This window comes from Pipistrellus hanaki (genome assembly GCF_964339955.1).
Source record: "Pipistrellus hanaki genome assembly, chromosome: 15".
Lineage (NCBI taxonomy): Eukaryota > Metazoa > Chordata > Mammalia > Chiroptera > Vespertilionidae > Pipistrellus > Pipistrellus hanaki.
In genome coordinates, this window is record NC_140517.1 from 42,740,726 (window position 1) to 42,760,047 (window position 19,322).

At 50.8% G+C, this 19,322-nt stretch overlaps 1 protein-coding gene across 1 annotated transcript in view; it reads left to right on the forward strand.

Moving 5' to 3' along the window:
• Positions 1–19,322, forward strand: part of CLPTM1 (CLPTM1 regulator of GABA type A receptor forward trafficking) — a 37,523-nt gene that overhangs the window by 12,035 nt on the left and 6,166 nt on the right. The window contains exons 3-6 of the mRNA XM_084860759.1: positions 5,022–5,145; positions 6,685–6,843; positions 10,098–10,215; positions 18,888–18,973. Of these exons, the coding sequence (XP_084716885.1) occupies positions 5,022–5,145; positions 6,685–6,843; positions 10,098–10,215; positions 18,888–18,973 (487 nt within the window). The remainder of the gene's footprint in view (positions 1–5,021; positions 5,146–6,684; positions 6,844–10,097; positions 10,216–18,887; positions 18,974–19,322) is intronic.

A 19,322-nucleotide genomic window follows, 5' to 3' on the forward strand; every position in this document is an offset into this window, starting at 1 on the left:
AAATTATCTTTCGTCTTTGGACTCTTTTTTTTTTTTCTTTTTAAAAAAATATATTTTATTGATTTTTAACAGAGAGGAAGAGAGAGGGATAGAGAGCTAGAAACATGAGAGAGAAACATCGGCCAGCTGCCTCTTGCACACCCCCTACCGGGGATGTGCCCGCAACCAATGTACATGCCCTTGACCGGAATCGAACCTGGGACCTTTCAGTCCGAAGACCGACGCTCTACCACTGAGCCAAACTGGCTTCGGCTGGACTCCTTCTTAATCATCTATGTGCAGCCCCTTTCTCCAGAATGCTTAACCCTTCGTAAGGCTGGGAAAAGTACCCTAGCACATCAGAAAAAAAATTCAAAAAGAAAAGCATAAAGAAAAAAGTAAAAGTCACCTAAGATAACTGTCATCATCATTACTGTATTGACATAATCCTTTCACACACTGATTCATATTGATGCTTACCTGAGGATATTTCCCATTGATTTTTAGAGAAAGGGGGAGAGAAAAAGAGAGAGACAAAAGAAATATCAGCCGAAACCGGTTTGGCTCAGTGGTAGAGCACTGAAGGGTCCCGGGTTCGATTCCGGTCAAGGGCATGTACCTTGGTTGCAGGCACATCCCCGGTAGGGGGTGTGCAAGAGGCAACTGGTCGATGTTTCTCTCTCATCGACGTTTCTAGCTCTCTATCTCTCTCCCTTCCTCTCTGTAAAAAATCAATAAAATATATTTTTTTAAAAATCAATGTGAGATGGAACAAGGTGGAAGGCTTAGGCGACGGGGTCACACTTACGTGTTCCTATGGAAACTATTTGACTATTTGTTTTATATGGGTTTTTACTCAATTGTCAAACATGCTACTGCAGAGCGCCCCTTAGCTGCCAGGCAAGCATTTGTAGCTTGTATTGATAGAACCAGCCGAGGCTGAGTGCTGTGACCTGTTTTACCAATAAAGTTCCTTGGAAATGAAAAAAAAAAAAAAGAAATATCAATGTGAGAGAGACACATCAATTGGTTGCCTCATACACATGCCCTGACCAGAATCAATCCTGGGACTCTTTAGTCTGCACGCCAGTGCTCTATCCAAACCAGCTAGGGCTGTGCAGTCATCCTTTTTTTACCCCCCATTTCAATAAATCTTTATTCAGATTATTATAATAATAATAATTCCTCTTTCCCCCCCCTGTAGCTCCCCTCTACCCGGTTCCCATCCCACCCTCTGCCCTTACTCCTCCCACTGTCCTCATCCATAGGTGTATGATTTTTGTCCAGTCTCTTCCCACACTCCCCATACCTCTTTTCCCCCAAGAATTGTCAGTCCACTACCTTTCTATGCCCCTGATTCTCTTATATTCACCAATTCATTCTGTTCATCAGATTTTTTATTCACTTAATTTTTAAATTCACTTGTCGATTGATATGAATTTATTGTTCATAATTTTAAAAAATATATATTTTATTGAATTTTTTTTACAAAGAGGAAGGGAGAGAGAGAGAGTGTCAGAAACATCGGTGAGAGAGAAACATCCATCACCTGCCTCCTGCACACCTCCCACTGGGGATGTGCCCACAACCAAGGCACATGCCCTTGAACGGAATCTAACCTGGGACCCCTCAGTCCGCAGGCTGATGCTCTATCCACTGAGCCAAACCAGTTTCAGCTCTTGTTCATTATTTTTATCTTTACTTTTTTCTTCTTTCTCTTCTTAAAGAATACCTTTCAGCATTTCATATAATACTGGTTTGGTGGTGGTGAACTCCTTTAGCTTTTTCTTATCTGTGAAACTCTTTATCTGATCTTCAATTCTGAATGATAGCTTTGCTGGGTAAAGTAATCTTAGTTGTAGGTTCTTGCTATTCATCACTTTGAATATTTCTTGCCACTCCCATCTGGCCTGCATAGTTTCTGTTGAGAAATCAGCTGACAATCCTATGGGTGCTCCCTTGTAGGTAACTAACTGTTTTTCTCTTGCTGCTTTTAATATTCTCTCTTTGACTTTTGCCCTTGGCACTTTAATTATGATGTGTCTTGGTGTGGTCCTCTTTGGATTCCTCTTGTTTGGGGTTCTGTGCACTTCCAAGACTTGTAAGTCTATTTCTTTCACCAGGTTGGGGAAGTTTTTCTGTCATTATTTCTTCAAATAGGTTTTCAGTATCTTGCTCTCTTTCTTCTGGCACCCCCATAATTCAGATGTTGGTACACTGAAGTTGTCCCAGAGGCTCCTTACACTATCTTCATATTTTGGGATTCTTTTTTCTTTTTGCTTTTCCAGTTGGGTGTTTTTTGCTTCAAGTCAAATTTTTGACTTGATTCTTACGATCTTCTAGTCTGCTGTTGGATCACTGTATATTATTTTTAATTTCAGTCAGTGTGTGCTTAATTTCTAGTTGGTCCTTTTTCACATCCTCAAGGGTCTCACTAAATTTATCCGCCTTTTCTAGAAAATTCTTGAAATACCTTATAACCGTGGTTTTAAACTCTATATCCAGTCATTTGCCTTCCTCCATTTCTTTCATGTGTGACCTGTGTCTGCATTTTGGCTGCTTCCCTAAGTTGATAGAGTGGCTTTGTGTGCTAGGTGTCCTATAGGGCCCAGTGGCTTAGCCTCTCCAGTTACCTGAGGTGACACTCTTGGTGCACCCCTTTGTAGACTGTGTGCACAGTCTTGTTGTAGTTAAGCCTTGTTTGTTGTTGGTGTCACTGGGAGGAATTGACCTCCAGGCCAATTGTCTGTGAGGATCTAAGATAGGAGAACTTCTGTGCTGGAGACACCCTTATGAGGCAAGACTTGCTTCAATGGGGCTTTGGTGCCTCCTGAGTGTGTCCCTTATGGATCTGAGGAGTTGTAATCTGGATGGTCCTACTCTGACCCCTGGGTACACTGGCTCCAAGAAGGTGCTAACTTGGCCTCTGCCTGAGGCCACCCAGCAGGAGCTATGGAGAGATCTGCATATTCCTCTTTTTTGTTTGGGTTTTGGAGGTTCCCAGATGAGGCCAGGCTGTGAAGCAATGCAAGCTGCTGTGGGGCCTTGGGCCTTCTTTTAGATGTTCTGGGTCTCTGACTCAGCTGCAGTTTGACAGGTAAGTTTAGATTGCACAGGGCCAGGACATTCATATGCAAAAGCCTCTGCGCACAGCTTGGATGGGGCGGAGTCTCAGGGCGGAGCTAACAGCAATGGCTTCCTTGTCAGCCCTGCCCTAAGAGGCCCCTGGGGTCTCAGTGTCCCTTGGTAATGGTTGCAAGCACCTCTGAGAGAAAGCCGCCCTCAAGCTCCGCCCGCTGCCCCACAGTCCAGTTTCTCCCCGTATGAGTCTGGGTCCCCAGATTCTCACCCAGAACTGGAGTTCAGAGCAGTCGGGAGCTGTATCTCCCTCCGGATTGAAAAAGCCAGCTGTGTACTCAATTGCCGGCTCTCTCTGCGTGCACGCCTCCGTACCTCTGCCTTTACTTTTGCATCTTCTCTGAGTCTCAGCGTGCTTTTCTCTTTCCTTCTGGTTGTAGAATTTCCACTCAGCCAGCCTTCCTATGGTTCTGGATGATGTCCATTTTGTCTTTTAGTTATTTTGAAGTTGTTGTGTGAGGCAGCAGTTCAGGTGTTTACCTATGACACTATCTTGGTTTCTCTCTCTCACTCTCTCAAATACATTTTTATTGAGAGGAAGGAAGAGGGAGACAGAGATAGAAATATCCATGACGAGAGAGAATCATGGATTGGCTGCCTCCTGCAAGTCCCCCACTTGGGATCAAGTCCACAACCCAAGCATGCGCCCTTGACCAGATTCAAACCTGGGACCTTGCAGTTTGAAGGCTGATGCTTTATCCACTGAGCCAAACTGGCTAGGGCTGTTTGTTCAAGCTTTTCCAAGTTGTTTCCAATAGGAGAGTTGGTCTGAATAACCTAGATCCATGGTTGGCAAATTGTGGCTCGCAAGCCACATGCAGCTCTTTGGCCCCTTGAGTGTGGCTCTTCCACAAAATACCATGGCCTGGGTGAGTCTATTTTGAAGAAGTGACCTTAGTAGAAGTTGTAAGTTTAAAAAATTTGGTTCTCAAGAGAAATTTCAATAGTACTGTTGATATTTGGCTCTGTTGACTAATGAGTTTGCCGATCACTGACCTAGACCATTGCTACTAAAAATCAGGACTGCGCCGAAACCGGTTTGGCTCAGTGGTAGACGTCGGTCTGCGGACTGAAGGGTCCTGGGTTCAATTCCGGTCAAGGGCATGTACCTTGGTTGCGGGCACATCCCCAGTAGGGGGTGTGCAAGAGGCAGCCGATTGATGTTCATCTCTCATCAATGTTTCTGACTCCCTATCCCTCTCTCTTCTTCTCTGTAAAAAATCAATAAAATATATTAAAAAATCAAAATCAAAATCAGGACTGCCCTGGCAGGAGTGTCAGACCGCACATGCAGGAGGCAACCAGTCGATGTGTCTCTCTCATATCTATTTTTCTCTGTCTCCTCCTTCATCCCTCCCTTCCACTCTCTCTAAAAAGAAATGGAAAAAAATATCCTCTGTTGAGGATTAACAACACCAATAAAATCAGAACTAACTTATTACTTACTATCTGCCTCTCCAGTTTTCAGGTGAGGTTTCTGGAATGTTGCTTATGTTGCTTTCTAAGGTTCTGTGCTTGTAAGCACTGGGCTAGCACAGGTTTTTTGGGTTGTCTCATTTTGGGATTCCAGTGGACTGGGACATGAGGTGTTTTTAGGTCTGAGGTTTCAGGGGTCCAAGCCCCTGTGCCCTCTGGTCCCCAGGAGCTTCTGGAGGACTTGGTGAGGGGTCTGCGTGGAGACCAGGGCAGTGCCAGGCCCTCCCACTAGCAGACAGTGGCATCTGGGTCTCTCCCCAGACATGGCCTTTGAGGGCATCCTGTCTCTCACTGGCCCTGTGGCTGCCTTCTCATCCGTGCCCACCAGCCCCAGGTCAGGCCCCAGCAGGTGCGAGTGAGGAGGTCAGGTGGACCCATGTTGGAAGGAAAAGGCTTGGGACTCATCGCTGCCCTGCTTCCCTCCTCAGGATCCTCATCATCTGGGCCATCAGCAGCTGGTTCCGCCGAGGGCAGGCCCCTCAGGACCAAGTGGGCCCCGGAGGAGCCCCGCGCGTCGCCAGCCGCAACCTGTTCCCCAAAGACACTTTAATGGTAACTGCCGGCTGGGAAGCCAGACGAGGGAGATGAGCGTGTGGGGAGGGTGTGGGAGTGGCATGGGCAGTGACCTGGCTCCTAGTTACTCTCAGGGCTGAGAATGGGTCCAGAGCTAAGGAACTCTGGGTCTATCCATAAACCTGTCACTTAAGTGACACCAGCAAGGAAAAAGTAAATTTTTTTTTTTAAATATGTTTTATTGATTTTCTACAGAGAGGAAGGGAGAGGGATAGAGAGCTAGAAACGTCAATGAGAGAGAAACATCGACTAGCTGCCTCCTGCAACACCCCCTACTGTGGATGTGCCCACAACCAATGTACATGCCCTCGCCCAGAATCAAACCTGGGACCTTTCAGTCCAAGCCAAACCGGTTTTGGCGGGAAAAGTAAATTCTTTTGGTTTTGTGGGGGTTCTATCTCTGGGGAAGAGGAACATCCAATGAGTCACTCAATTGTTTAAAAACTATCTTAGCTGAGTACCTTAATGTATTTTGTTTCAATATGTTCAGGCTTTAAAAGTTGCAAGGGGGGAGGTGGTCAATTGGGGGAAAAAGGAGACATATGTAAAATGTTTAGACAGTTAAAAAAAAAAGTTGCAAAGGAAGCCCTAGCCGGTTTGGCTCAGTGGATAGAGTGTCAGCCTGCAGTTTGAAGGGTCCTGGGTTCGATTCTGGTCAAGGGCATGTACCTCAGTTGTAGGCTTGATCCCCGGCCCCGGTCAGAGCCCATGCGGGAGGCAACCAGTTGATGTGTCTCTCTCACATCGACGTTTTCAGTTTCCCAGAATTGTAGTCAGCGGGGTGACCTCTGCTCAGCTGCTCTTGGTCTGTGGGCCTTCCAGGCTCTGGACAAAGACAGCCACGGGGACTTGAGAAGAGAGGGAGTCATGGAGGTGTGGCGTCCCTGTGTTCTCGGTAGTGGCTGATGTTCCTGCAGATCTTGACCATGCTTTATCCACAAGCCTGCAGCGCTCTGACTGGGAAGGCCATAAGAGGCTGAGAAAGGAGAAGGTAATTCAAGGAGGTTTGATCCTTTCTAACCCCAAATTCTAATTGCTAGGCTGGCCATTCTCTCTTTTTTAAAAATATATTTTTATTGATTTCAGAGAGGAAGGGAGAGGGAGAGAGAGGAAGAAATATCAATCAATTGGCTGCCTTCTGCACACCCCACACTGGGGATTGAGCTCGCAACCCGGGCACGTGCCCTGACCGGGAATGGAACCGTGACCTCCTGGTTCATAGGTCAGCGCTCAGCCACTGAGCTGTGCCAGCCGGGTGAGGCTGGCCATTCTTTACATTTTTTTTTTTGCTCATAGACATCACAGACTCAGACCGGGACAGATGTGGTGGGGTATGAGAAAAGAGAGAATTTATTCTACAAGTTGCTACTCTTCGCTCCACTGACTCCCCTTTTTCTTCACCCAATGAAGTCATTCATATTAGTGGGCTGACCACTCCCAGTTCTTCATCTGCTCTTTACCCGTCCACCTCAGAGGCTCTGAACAAGGAACCCTAAGCTCCCACTTCTCCTCCCGCAGAACCTGCACGTGTACATCTCGGAGCACGAGCACTTTACAGACTTCAACGTCACGTCAGCCCTCTTCTGGGAGCAGCAGGACCTTGTGTACGGCGACTGGACCAGCGGCGAGAACTCAGACGGCTGCTACGAGCACTTTGCCGAGCTCGACATTCCACAGGTGGGGACGGCGCCTGAGCTCTGGCCCAGGCTGCGCACCGTGCATGGAAGGGCCTGTCCTGACCCAACTCCCAGTCCCGCGATCTGGAGGTTAGGCTCAGCCCGGCTGGCCCCTCAGTTCAGTCTTCGTGGCCACACGCAGGTCCCTGAAGTCTCTGTGCCATGGCCTCCACACATCTCCATGTGGGTGGAGTTGGAATTGGCCTAGGATCACGTATTTCTGTGGTTTTAATCGGTGAAAGATTAGTAATTGTCCTTGGGGGTGTCTAGTCATCACTAGTTTGTCAGGCAGCCCCGTCCTATATAATAAAAGGATAATATGCAAATCGACCAAACAGCTGAACGACCTGTCTCTCTGATGCGCACTGACCACCAGGGAGCAGATGCTCAACACAGGAGCTGCCCCCTGGTGGTCAGTGAGCCCCATAGCAGGAGTGCTGCTCGGCCAGAAGCTGGGCTGGCGGCTGGCAATGCAGCGGCCTGCCTCCCTCGTGGCAGCGCCAAGGATGTCAGACTGTGAGCTATGCCCGCTCCCTGCGTGGACATCCCCGAGGTCTCCCAGACTGCAGGCCGAGGAACACCCCCCCCACCCCCACACACACCAGTGCACGAACACGTTTAAAAATAACAGTTAAGCCGAAACCGGTTTAGCTCAGTGGTAGAGCGTCGGTCTGCGGACTGAAAGGTCCCGGGTTCGATTCCGGTCAAGGGCATGTACGTTGGTTGCGGGCACATTCCCGGTGGGGGGTGTGCAAGAGGCAGCTGGTAGATGTTTCTCTCATCGACATTTCTAGCTCTCTATCCCTCTCTCCTCCTCTCTGTAAAAAATCAATAAAATATATTTTAAAAAAAAAGAAAAGAAAAAGAAAAAGAGAGGAAGCCTGCCAGGCCCAGCCTCTCTTCCATAAAAAAATAAAAATAAATAAATAAATAAATAAATAAATAAATATAAAAATAACAGTTAACATTGATTAAGCACTTACTCTGTGCAGGGCACCAAGGTAGGCCAACTAGTGTAAACCTCCCAGTAACCATATAAAGTGGGAACTCTTCTCTCCAGTGATGAGGACATTGAGGTACAGAGAGTTTAAGTGACCACCTAAGGTCACAGAGCTAATGAGATATTTGAACTCAGGCTCTGGCTCTGGACGCTGGCAGCCCCGTGTTCAAATCCTGCCTCCCCTAAGACGCCCTTCCTGACTCAGGCTCTGGCGGCTCCCTCTCAGCTCTCCCACCCAAGCCCTGCCCACACGGGGGATGGTCACCCCCTGGACACGGGTCTCTCCCATCATGGACGGTGAGCCTATGAGGGTAAGGCTGGCACTATCTTGTAACCACTGTGCCCAGCTCTCTTCAGCCCGGGGCTGGTGCAGAACGTTGAACAATCAGTGAATTCGCTGCATTAATGACGTCGACCTCTCCTTGGGACTGCACACTCCTTCATTTAGCCTCCTGGGGGGAAGGGGCATGTCTGCTCTGTCTCTGTCTTGGTCTGTGGGGGTGGCTGGACACAGGGTGTGGACACAGTCCTTCTGAGGCCCATAGGCTAACCTGTGCTGAGGGATGGCTTCCACCAGACTCTTGGCCAGGATCCAGTCCCCTCCCTCCCTGAGGTCCCCGCTGGCCTGAGGGGCAGCAAGCCGGGCAGCAAAAGCCACCCCAAGGACTTGGATCTGACCCTCCTTTCCATTTGAGGTGGGAGGGTATCTCAGTTGCATCTGATTTTAATTTATGGCGCTAAGTGATGACACGGAGAGGCCAGTGCCATTGAAAGAAGAATTAATTACGTTTCCGAGGCGGGCGGCCCCATGTAACACAGGGCCCCGTGGGGAAGCACCGAGTTTGTGCAGGAGCAGAAGGAGCGGGAGGTGAAGCCTAGGCCGGAGTCTCTACGGGGTTTCCTCAGGAGAGACTAGGCAGGGTGGGGAAACAGCTGAGGAGGGCGTGGGTGGGCTGTGGATTTGGGATTGGCTGGTTTGCATATAAAAGGCCTGCCCCTGGGCAGGGGAGCTGTCTATTGCCTGTAGGAATTAGCTGGTCCTGTGGGCAGTCTACCCAGCTAGCTATGTCCTCCAAGATGCTAAACAGTATAGAAAACAAAGAAGCAGGCTGAGCACAGAGGCGGACTTCAGAGCGAAGGGAGGAGGATACTTGTGGCCAGGAGAAGCCAGCTCTGCAGTCAGTTGGCCACCCCTTCTCAGTGTGCTCCCCTCGAAGTGGTGGGAGTGAGCATAATGCCCGCCTGGAGAGCTGGGAGAAAGGTACGGGCAGCCGAAACCGGTTTGGCTCAGCGATAGAGCGTCGGTCTGCGGTCTGAAGGGTCCCAGGTTCGATTCCGGTCAGGGGCACGTACCTGGGTTGCGGGCACATCCCCAGTGGGGCGTGTGCAAGAGGCAGCTGGTCGATGTTTCTCTCTCATTGACGTTTCTAGCTCTCTATCCCTCTCCCTTCCTCTCAGTAAAAAATCAATAAAATATATTTTTTAAAAAAAGAAAAAAGAAAAAGAAAGGTACGGGCAGAGCCTCAAAGGAGCCCACAGCCGGGTTCAGATCCATTCACTGCACATTAGTAAGCTCTCTGTGTGAGCCCTTGCGGGCTCCTCTGGAAAACGGGTGTGATAACACTGCACCAGGTCTGTGTTGCAGGAATGTGAACCCAGTGGATTAGGCAGTTACCATTGGAGTACCCAGAGCAGGTCCGGTGCTCCCCCTCCCCCCACCCCAGGTTGTACTGTTGAAAGAATTAAGGTCATTTGTTGAGCTCCTACTTTGTGCCTGAGTGACGTGCTAGGTGCTCTGGGATAATCCCAACTGCACTGCTGCGTCCTCAGCTCTCATGCACCCTGCGGTGGGCATAGACTCGTAGGGGTGTCGAACTCAATCAGAGAAGGGGCCAAAATCTAAAATCCAGCCTAAATCGCAGGCCGAATGGTTTACTGAACAGTCATAAACTGACAATGTCATAAACTGACAGCGGAGTGCAGTGATGACAGCGTGGTGCGGGCCACATTGCAAGGCCTGGCGGGCTGGATTTGGCCCGCGGGCCTTGTGTTTGACACATGTGGCATAGAGGCTCAGCTCGGGGAAGTGCTAGAACCGGGATTTGAACCCGAGCTTCTCTGCCTCCAGTGTTTTGCTCTGAACCACTTAGCTACACTGCTTGCCTGGCCGGAGAACTGGGGGGTGGGAATCTGCTGGGGGCTTATATCGTGAGGGGCTTCAGCATTTTCCTTCTCTCCGTTGCCCCGCCTTGCAGAGCGTTCAGCAGAATGGCTCCATCTACATCCACGTCTACTTCACCAAGAGTGGCTTCCACCCAGATCCCCGGCAGAAGGCCCTGTATCGCCGGCTCGCCACAGTCCACATGTCTCGGAGTAAGTCGGTCTCTGCAGCTCGGTCCGTAGTCAAGGCAGCTGGCAGCCTGGGTGCCCGAAGCCGGTGAAGGACCTCAATCCCAGGTCCAGAAGACTGGCAGGAACCCTGCCCAGGGAGCCTGGGATTGGAGGCCCATCCTTTGTGCCTCTGTAGACACCCCTCAGGCAGACATGAGAGCAGTGGGCTTAGAATGAGCAGCTGAGTCTCGCTGTTGTGTTCAGAGGTTGAGCGTTGACCTATGAACCAGGAAGTCATGGTTCGATTCCAGGTTAGGGCACATGCCGGGGTTGTGGGCTCGATCCTCAGTAGGGGTCATGCTGGAAACAGCCGATTGATAATTATCTCTCCTCGTTGATGTTTTTCTCTCTCCCTCTCCCAGTCTCTCTGAAATCAATAAAAACATATTTTTAATAAATATATACTTTTTTTTTTAAGTGAGAAAGAAAGAACAGGTGCACAAGGGCATTTCTGAAGGGGAGGTGATGGGCCAGCTCCTGGGTAGCACCAGGCTTGGTAGAAGTAGAGGCTTAAGCACAGTCTGCATGGACAGTGGGTTGATTAATGAGCACAGGGAGATGGGAGGCCCTTTGAAATTTGTTTCACTCAGTGTGACCTCTAACCGCATCTGTCAGCCCAGTCCGCGTGAATGGGCACTGCACACGTGTGTCACCCTTGAGATGCCAGGTGGGAGGGTGCCTGTGTCCCAGGTCACCTGTTCAGTTGGGTCCTGAGTGGCTGTGGCTGTGTTGTGAACCCTCTGTTCTCAGACACACCTCTGAGCAGTGCTCTTCATTTTCAAAGGCAAGGTGCCGAGGGCCCTGGGACTAGATAAGGTCCCCTCTTCTCATCCTCGCTGGGTGCCCACCAAGCGAATCCCCGTCGGCTGGCACTGCGAGGCACCACTGAGAGGCCCTGGGTCAAGGATGGCCATTGTGGCTTATGTCACAGCCTTATGTTAAAATATTTTCTCTGCTCAGGGCACCTCCTTAAATTATTATTTTTCCTCTTGTTAGAAGTACAGTTGACCCTTAAATAACACAGGGATTAGGGGTGCCAGTCCTCTCACAGTTGAAAATATTTGTGTAAGTTTTTTTTGTTTTGTTTTGGTTTGGTTTGGTTTTTTTGTATAATTTTTTACTCCCCAAACTTTTTTTTTTTTTTAATATATTTTATTGATTTTCCACAGAGAGGAAGGGAGAGGGATAGAGAGTTAGAAACGTCAATGAGAGAGACACATCGACCAGCTGCCTCCTGCACACCCCCTACCGGGGATGTGCTCGCAACCAAGGTACATGCCCTTGACCGGAATTGAACCTGGGACCTTTCAGTCTGCAGATTGACGTTCTATCCACTGAGCCAAACCAGTTTCGGCTTACTCCCCAAAACTTGATTGTTCCTTAGTATGTTTGGGGGATTGGTTCCAGCACCCCAGTGAGTACCAAAATCTGAGGATGCTCAAGTCCCTTATATAAGATGGCATAGGTCATGCATACAGTTAGCGCTTCACATCCATGGACTCCCAGCCGCAGATCAAAAACAATACAGTTGTTGCCGAAACCGGTTTGGCTCAGCGGTAGAGCGTTGGCCTGGTAGAGCGTCGGTCTGCGGACTGAAAGGTCCCAGGTTCGATTCCGGTCAAGGGCATGTATGTTGGTTGCGGGCACATCCCCGGTAGGGGGTGTGCAAGAGGCAGCTGGTTGATGTTTCTCTCTCATCGACGTTTCTAGCTCTCTATCTCTCTCCCTTCCTCTCTGTAAAAAATCAATAAAATATATTTAAAAAACAAACAAAACAAAACAATACAGTTGTTTCTTTTTAAAAATCTGCATAGAAGTTGACTTGCGCAGTTAACTTCCATGTTATTCAAGGGCCAACTGTATATGGTTTAAATATACCTTTTATTGATTTCAGAGAAAAAGGAGAGGGAGAGAGAGAGACAGAAACATCAGTGATGAGAGAGAATCATCGATCGGTTGCCTCCCACACACCCCCACACTGAGGATGGAGCCCACAACCCGGTCATGTGCCCTGACTGGGAATGGAACCGTGACTTTCTGGTTCATAGGTCGACACTCAACCACTGAACCATGCCAGCCAAGCTGTATATGGTTTAAAATTCAAATAATAAACAAAACAGTGAGACTCATCAGTCCCCTGTTCCCTCTTCCCCTTTCCCCAGTTCCTACCCACCACAGGCAACTGCTTTCAAATTAATTTAGCTGTTCCTTCTGTTCCTTAATCCCCAAGGTTCTCCATAACAAGTTGCTACCTCAGTTTCTTGGCTTTTCAGTTTTCGATATTACCTCCTGACCTCTTACTCTGGAAGAGGAAATACTAGCACATTAACATAATTATGACTAGATTAACATTTAATATTCAAATGATTGAGTGATTCTTTTTTAAAAATAATTTTTATTGATTTCAGAGAGGAAGGGAAAGGGAGAGATAGAAACATCAATGAGAGAGAATCATTGATTGGCTGCCTCCTGCACGCCCCCTACAGGAGATAGAGCCTGCTACCCCAGGTATATACTTTGACTGGGAATCGAACCTTGACCTCTTGGTTCATAGGCCCATGCTCAACCACTGAGCCACACCAGCTGGACTAGTGTATGATTCTTATTTACATCTGAACTATACAGTGAATATAGTTTTGTTTTGTTTTTCTTTCCTGTCCAGTGTCTCCTTTTCTGTGAGGTTAGTGAGTGTCGGCATTTTTTCGCTCACCCTTTGTGTCTTTGTCCCGGAGTCCACTGTCTACTAATTGGCCGTCATAGGAGTCTCTCCCTGTACTTGAGTTTCACCAGCAAATTCCGTTAGCTCCACCTCAATTTCATTCTTTGTGCCTGTGAATTTGGTACTGGTCTGTCCAGCTGTTTTGTGTGTGGCATGGTAACACACTTCTTTCTATTCTTGTGGTTAGGTCTTCCTTATTTTGATATAAAAATAGCCCAATCTCCGCAGCTGGGACCCTGGACTGGCGATCTCTGGAGGGATGGTACGGTGGTGCCAGGTCTAAGTGTTGTATTTAGTGAAAAGTGCTGAAATAACAGGAATTCATTTAGAGACCATTTCTGTGCCACAAGAAATAAAAGCATTGTGGCTGTGGAATGAGACAGAAACACGACATCCGGGCTTGGCCGATGTCACAGATCAGGTGGTACTGGCTGTTCCTCAAGAACATGTCCAGCCCTGAGTCAGTGGTGCGGTTGGTTGGAGCCCTGTCCCGTGCACCAAGACTGTGGGCTCCATCCCCAGGCAGCACATTCCAAGTGGCAGGCTCAACCCCCAGTTAGGGCGAGTAGAGGACACACTAGTTTCTCTGTCACATCCATGTTTCTTTCTATGTCCCTAACAATCAATAAAAACATATCCTGGGGTGAGGATTAAAAATAAAAAGATGCGGAGCTGGGTGGAGGTGGACAAAGGTGGGGGAAAAATGGGGTCATCTGTAACCGTGTCAACAATAAAAATAAAGTTCGGAAGAAAAATAAGAATATGGCAAGGTTGGAGGTCAGCCCTCCGGCTCAGACAGCAGATGAAATTGCCATCCTCCTGCCGTTAGAGGAGGCAGTGCTGTGGGGCCGCTTGAGAAAGACAGGAAGTTGAAGAGAAACCTAAAGGGATAGTAACACTCACTGCGGCAGAACTGCCAGCAGGTGAGCCTCAGTCACAGCTTCTCCGCTCTGGGGTGCGTGCCCCTCTCTGTAGGGACCACGAGAAAGAACTTGGAAGGAAAAAGAGCTTAGAACAGTGGTGCCCAGCGTGGGACGCACCCCCACAGGGGGGCAGTTTGATTTTTCTTTAAAGATATATATATTTTAATATGTTTTTATTGATTTTTTTTTACAGAGAGGAAGGGAGAGGGATAGAGAGTTAGAAACATCGATGAGAGAGAATCATTGACCAGCTGCCTCTTGCACACCCCCCACTGGGGATGTGCCCGCAACCAATGTACATGCCCTTGACCGGAATCGAACCTGGGACCTTTTAGTCCGCAGACCGACGCTCTATCCACTGAGCCAAACCAGTTTCGGCTCTTTAAAGATATATTTTATTGACTTCAGAGATGAAAGGGGTGGGGAGAAAAATTAATGAAGAGAGAATCATTAATCACTGCCTCCTGTAGGTCCCACACTGGGGATTGAACCTACAACCCAAACATGCCCCCAGACCAGGAGTTGAACCCTGACCTCCTGGTTCATAGGTTGATGCTCAACCACAGAGCCACGTCAGCCAGGCCAAATTGATTTTTTTTTTTTTTTAAATATAGTCTTATTGATTTCATAGAGGAAGGGAGAGGGAGAGAGAGAGAAACATCATTGATGAGAGAGACTCATGGATCGGCTGCCTCCTGCATGCTCCCTAGTGGGGATCGAGCCTGCTACCTAGGCACGTGCCCTTGACCGGAATCGAACCCGGGACCCTTTAGTCTTCAGGCCAACAGGCCAGGGCCCAATTTGATTTTTAAGGGGGCAATTGGAGAATGAGTTATTAACAGTAAATTTTATGCATTTCTTATGGTTCTAGGGACCTCCTGTACAATCTATACTAATAAAAGGGTAATAGGCTAATTAGACTAGACGTCTTCTGGACGACCCTCCAGGCGTCCTTCCTGACAAGACCGAGCCCGGGCGAAGCCGCCCCACCGCTGGTCCTGGGTACCAGCGCCTGCAGCCCGGGAGATGGAGATGCTGTCTGCAAAAGCTGCCCTCCCCGAGGTCCCAGGCGCCAGCACCTGCAGCTGCGGCCCAGGTGAAGCCACCCACCCACTGTCCCCTGTGGCTGCGGCGGCCTGGGTCCTGGGTGCCTGCGGCCGGCCAGAGGGAGGGAAGCCTGGCTCCCGGGTGCCTGCGCCCCGGCCGGTTGGAGGAAGGAATCCTGGGTCCCGGGAGCAGGGCCAAGGCAGAGGCGTTTAAGGGGGATCAAGCCAGCAGGGGAGCAGTTAGGGGCGATCAGGCTGCAAGACAGAGGTGATTAGGAGTGATCAGGCAGGCAGACTGGCGAGCAGTTAGGAGTCAGCAGTCCCAGATTACGAGAGGCATGTCCCCCATGGTGGTCCCGGATTGGAGAGGGTGCAGGCCAGGCTGAGGGAGACCCCCACCCCCCATGCACGTTGTGGCATATTTATACATTTCAGTTCTCTATTATATGTTTTGAAACTTTATTTGTTATTTTTTATATTACTTCATATTATTTATTTATTTTTTTAAGCAATTTCTTAGTGATCTCTTCCTCAGTATTTTAACTGTCCTTTGGTTCCTTTATTTTTCTCTTTCATGGATGCCACGTTCTTTGGAAGCTTGTTTAGACCAAGTTAATGTCCTTGTAGGCTTCCTCCACGTGAGTAGGAGCTCACTTTTTGAATAGTAAGAATTACATGTCAGGGGCATGGGGATTTAGAGATGCTTAGGTGGGGTGTGGCCAGAGAAAGGCTGGGAGCCACTGCTGCTGCCCAGCCCACAGGGCTGCCTGCCTCAAAGCTGTGAGCGAGGCCACTGATGCTCTAAAAGCCAATGTGCCGCTAAAACCGGTGTGGCTCAGTGGATAGGGCGCGGCCTGCCGACCGATGGGTCCCGGGTTCAATTCCGGTCAAGGGCATGTACCTTGGTTGCGGGCGCATCCCCAGTAGGGGGTGTGCAAGAGGCAGCTGATCGATGACTCTCTCTCATCGATGCTTCTAACTCTCTATCTCTCTCCCTTCCTCTCTGTACAAAATCAATAAAATATATTAAAAAAAAAAAAAAAGAAGAAGTTTAGGATGAGGTCTTACACTGGAACTAGAAATAGAGGAAAGCCTTAGGGGGGAAATAGAAGAATAATTCGAATGTGAGAAAAAATGGCAGGGGTAGTCCGATTATTCCCTCCCTCAGTTGTAAGTGTAACCGGACTCACTGAGGTGTGGCCCTTCTCATTGACCTTGACTCAGAACCCGCCCCTCCCCACCTCCACATCCAGAGCTGTCACTGTCATCAAGGAAGTGTTAGGGGTGTGCTGGCCGAACTGGCAGTGGTACAGAGTCATGGTTGGACAGTCTTGATATGGTATATTTTTAGAATTTATATATTTAAAACGTAAGCCAAATCAACACATGATTTAAAAAGCTTCCCTACACTGGGTTGAACAAAAAGTTGGTCCCCGGTGCCCCATGTGTACTGAGTGCTGGTAAGTGAGCGGGTCTGTGGATGTTGAGCTTTCCGCCGGGCGGGAGCCGTGAAGGTGGGCGGAGGTGAGCTGAGGAGGCGTGGCCTGAAGAGCAGGCCCCAAAAGTGGGGTCGCCAGGGGCCGGGGTGGATGTGCCTGACGCCTCAGAGGTTGCCTTGAACGAGACCCAGCCGGGTGGCTGCTGGCTTGCATCTCGTTTACCCTCATCGGGGCCATAGTTTTTGTGGGTTTGCCTTTGGTAAGGGAGACCCTTGTTGCTGTGTGCTGAGGCGGTGTTCACAGTCACTGTGACAGGTGTCTGTAGCCGGGACGCCCACCGGGATCACCCAGGCCGCCCCACAGCTGGGAGCCCTCGGAGCTGGCCACCAATTCCAGGGCAAAGAAGGGGAGTGTGGGAGCAGAGCCGCCCCTCCCCCTCAGGCCAGCACTCAGTCCTCTAAGCAGCTCTGTCCCCTGAGATGTAGTGCCGGCCACTGAGTCATTTTAAGTTTTCTAGTGGCCACATAAAACACACACACACAAAAACCCTCTAAAACTATAAAATTAACGTTAGTAATAATGTTATGGAGGCAACATACTGTCATTTCAACAGGTAACTAGTATAAAAAAATCACCAAGATTATCTTCCATTCTTTCTCTTCCTCTGCACTAAGTTTCAGAGTCTGGTGTGTTTTGCACGCACAGCACCTCCGCTCGGGCAGCCACGTTGTCCGTGCCAGCGGCCTCGCAGCCAGTGACCCCCCTGTGGCTGCCGCACTTCTAGAAGCTTCCACTCCGAGGACAGGTGGCTCTTTCGTCCCACAGAAGCCAGGTCCATCTTGGATTAATATCTGTGTGGGTGCTGCTGTAGAATTTCTCCCCCTGAGCCGAAGCCTCGCCTGTGCGCCGCCTCAGGCCTCTGGGACCCGGCTGGGCCCTGTCCTCCCTCCCCGCCTCAGCCTCTCAGGAATGAAACATAGTGGAGCGTGTCCCCCGGAATTCATTCTGCAGGATGCCCACCCTGGGGTGTTGACTGCGCCCCCTGGACGCGGGGCAAGGTCTCACCAGTGTTGATGGAAGTGCTGGGATGATACCTGTGCTGCTGTCAGAGCAGCAGGCCCGGGCTGACAGCCTGAGTCCGTCCGGAAATGTGTTTGAACGTGAGCTTGTGTGTAGAATCCAGAAGCCTCTCGCCCTGGTTCTGCGTGGATGCGGGGGGTCCGGCCGGTGGCTTGTGTGTATGTGACGTGCGGAGGCATTCCTGGCTGGTCCTGCCGTCCTCCAGAGGAGGGATGAGGCCCGGGAAGTGAAAAGTTGCCAGCGTCCCTTCGCTCGTGTGAGACGAGGGCTCCCTCTCCTGACCAGCTCCCTTCCCGTTTCCCCATCTCTCCCTGCCCCTCGGGGACCAGGTGGAGCAGTCACAGGAGGGGCGGGCCGCACTTTGTCCCAGGAGACGGGGAGCTGAAAAGCACCCAGGCGGGTGGAGGTGAGCGATCAGGCCTGAGCAAGCACCAGCCCCTTCCTCCCGGCAAGTCCTGGCATGGTGAGAGGCAGAGCCCGGGGCCAGCCTGGCCTCTGCAGGAGGAAGTGGAGGCTGCTCTTGGCTGGGGGGTCACAGCCCCAAAGGATTTCTCCACTGGTGCTTCCGGGCCCGCTGGACTGCCCGCGGCTCGCCTGTTCACTCTCGTGTATTCCACTAGTCGTCACTGGGCCCAGTGTCCAACTGGGCCCCCCGGCCTGGGCTCACAGACAGGTTGGGGGAGAGACGGCAAGCTCACCGAAGGGCAGTGGAATTGGAGTTGGGGGTGCTGTGAAGGGAGTGCACATGCAGGGAGCAGGATGAGGCTCCTTGAGGGGTGCGCAGGGAAGCCCTAGGCAGAGGGACGTTTAACCAGGGCGTGAGGGTGAGGAGAGCCACCAGGAAGCCCCCAGCCACGGTGGGTACGTGTCAGGTTGGCGCATGCAAGGAGAGGGGCATGAGGAGGACGAGGGTGGCGGGGGTAAGGGCTAGAGGTCATGGGGTCTGCGAGCACGGGGCGCGAGGGTGCGCTGCTGGGGTTCGAAGTAGCAGGAGGGCAAGTTCGGATTCTTGGTTTAAAAGAAGCGCTGGCTGCCCGGCAGAGAGCGGTCATAGGAGGCAAGGGCGGCCGCCAGGAGGCCAGTGAGGAGGTGGCTGTGGCCATCCAGGAGGGGACGCCGGGGCTGGCTCACCACGGGGCCTGGAGGGAGAGTTGCGGTTGGACTGGAGGACGGGCCTGTTGGGACCCACGCAGCAGGTTCTGGAGCAGAGACTCCGTGTTTCTGCTGCGAGTCCTTTGGTGGGTGTCGGTGTCACTGTGGAGACGGGAAAGTGGGACTGAGGTGTGAGGGCAGGCAGCTCAGGCCTGCCGGTCAGCGTTACCATCACTTGGCGTCTGGGATAGTGGGAGCGGGGAGACCAGTGAGCAGCCCTCGGTAGGCAGAGGGGTCTGGATCCCCCAGTGCCAGCAGGTCTCATATCCACGCCTCCTCCCGTCCCCCTCCACAGTGATCAACAAATACAAGCGCCGGCGGTTTCAGAAAACCAAGAACCTATTGACGGGGGAGACGGAAGCCGACCCCGAAATGATTAAGGTGCGTGAGCGGAGCTCGCGGGTCCTGGGGGCTCAGGCTGTCCGCGGCCCCGCAGCCATGCGGGCTCAGCTGGCACCTCCACCGAGCGGCTGTGGGGGCTCAGCCAGGTCTCCTCGCCCCTCTGACCCTCAGTTTTCCTCAAAATGGGGCTCAGAGGCCGAGCTGCCTCTCGGGGCATGGGAGGATTCCGGGGGGTGTCCCATCACTGTTCCCGTTTCGGTGGGAAGACTTGCCCCCAGTGTCAGAGCAGGAAATGGCCGAGTGGGATTCTCACCAAGCCCAGCTGGGCAGGTAGCGCCCCCATTCTTTTAGGTGGGCTGGGGCGCCGGGTGTTAACCTTCCTCTCTGA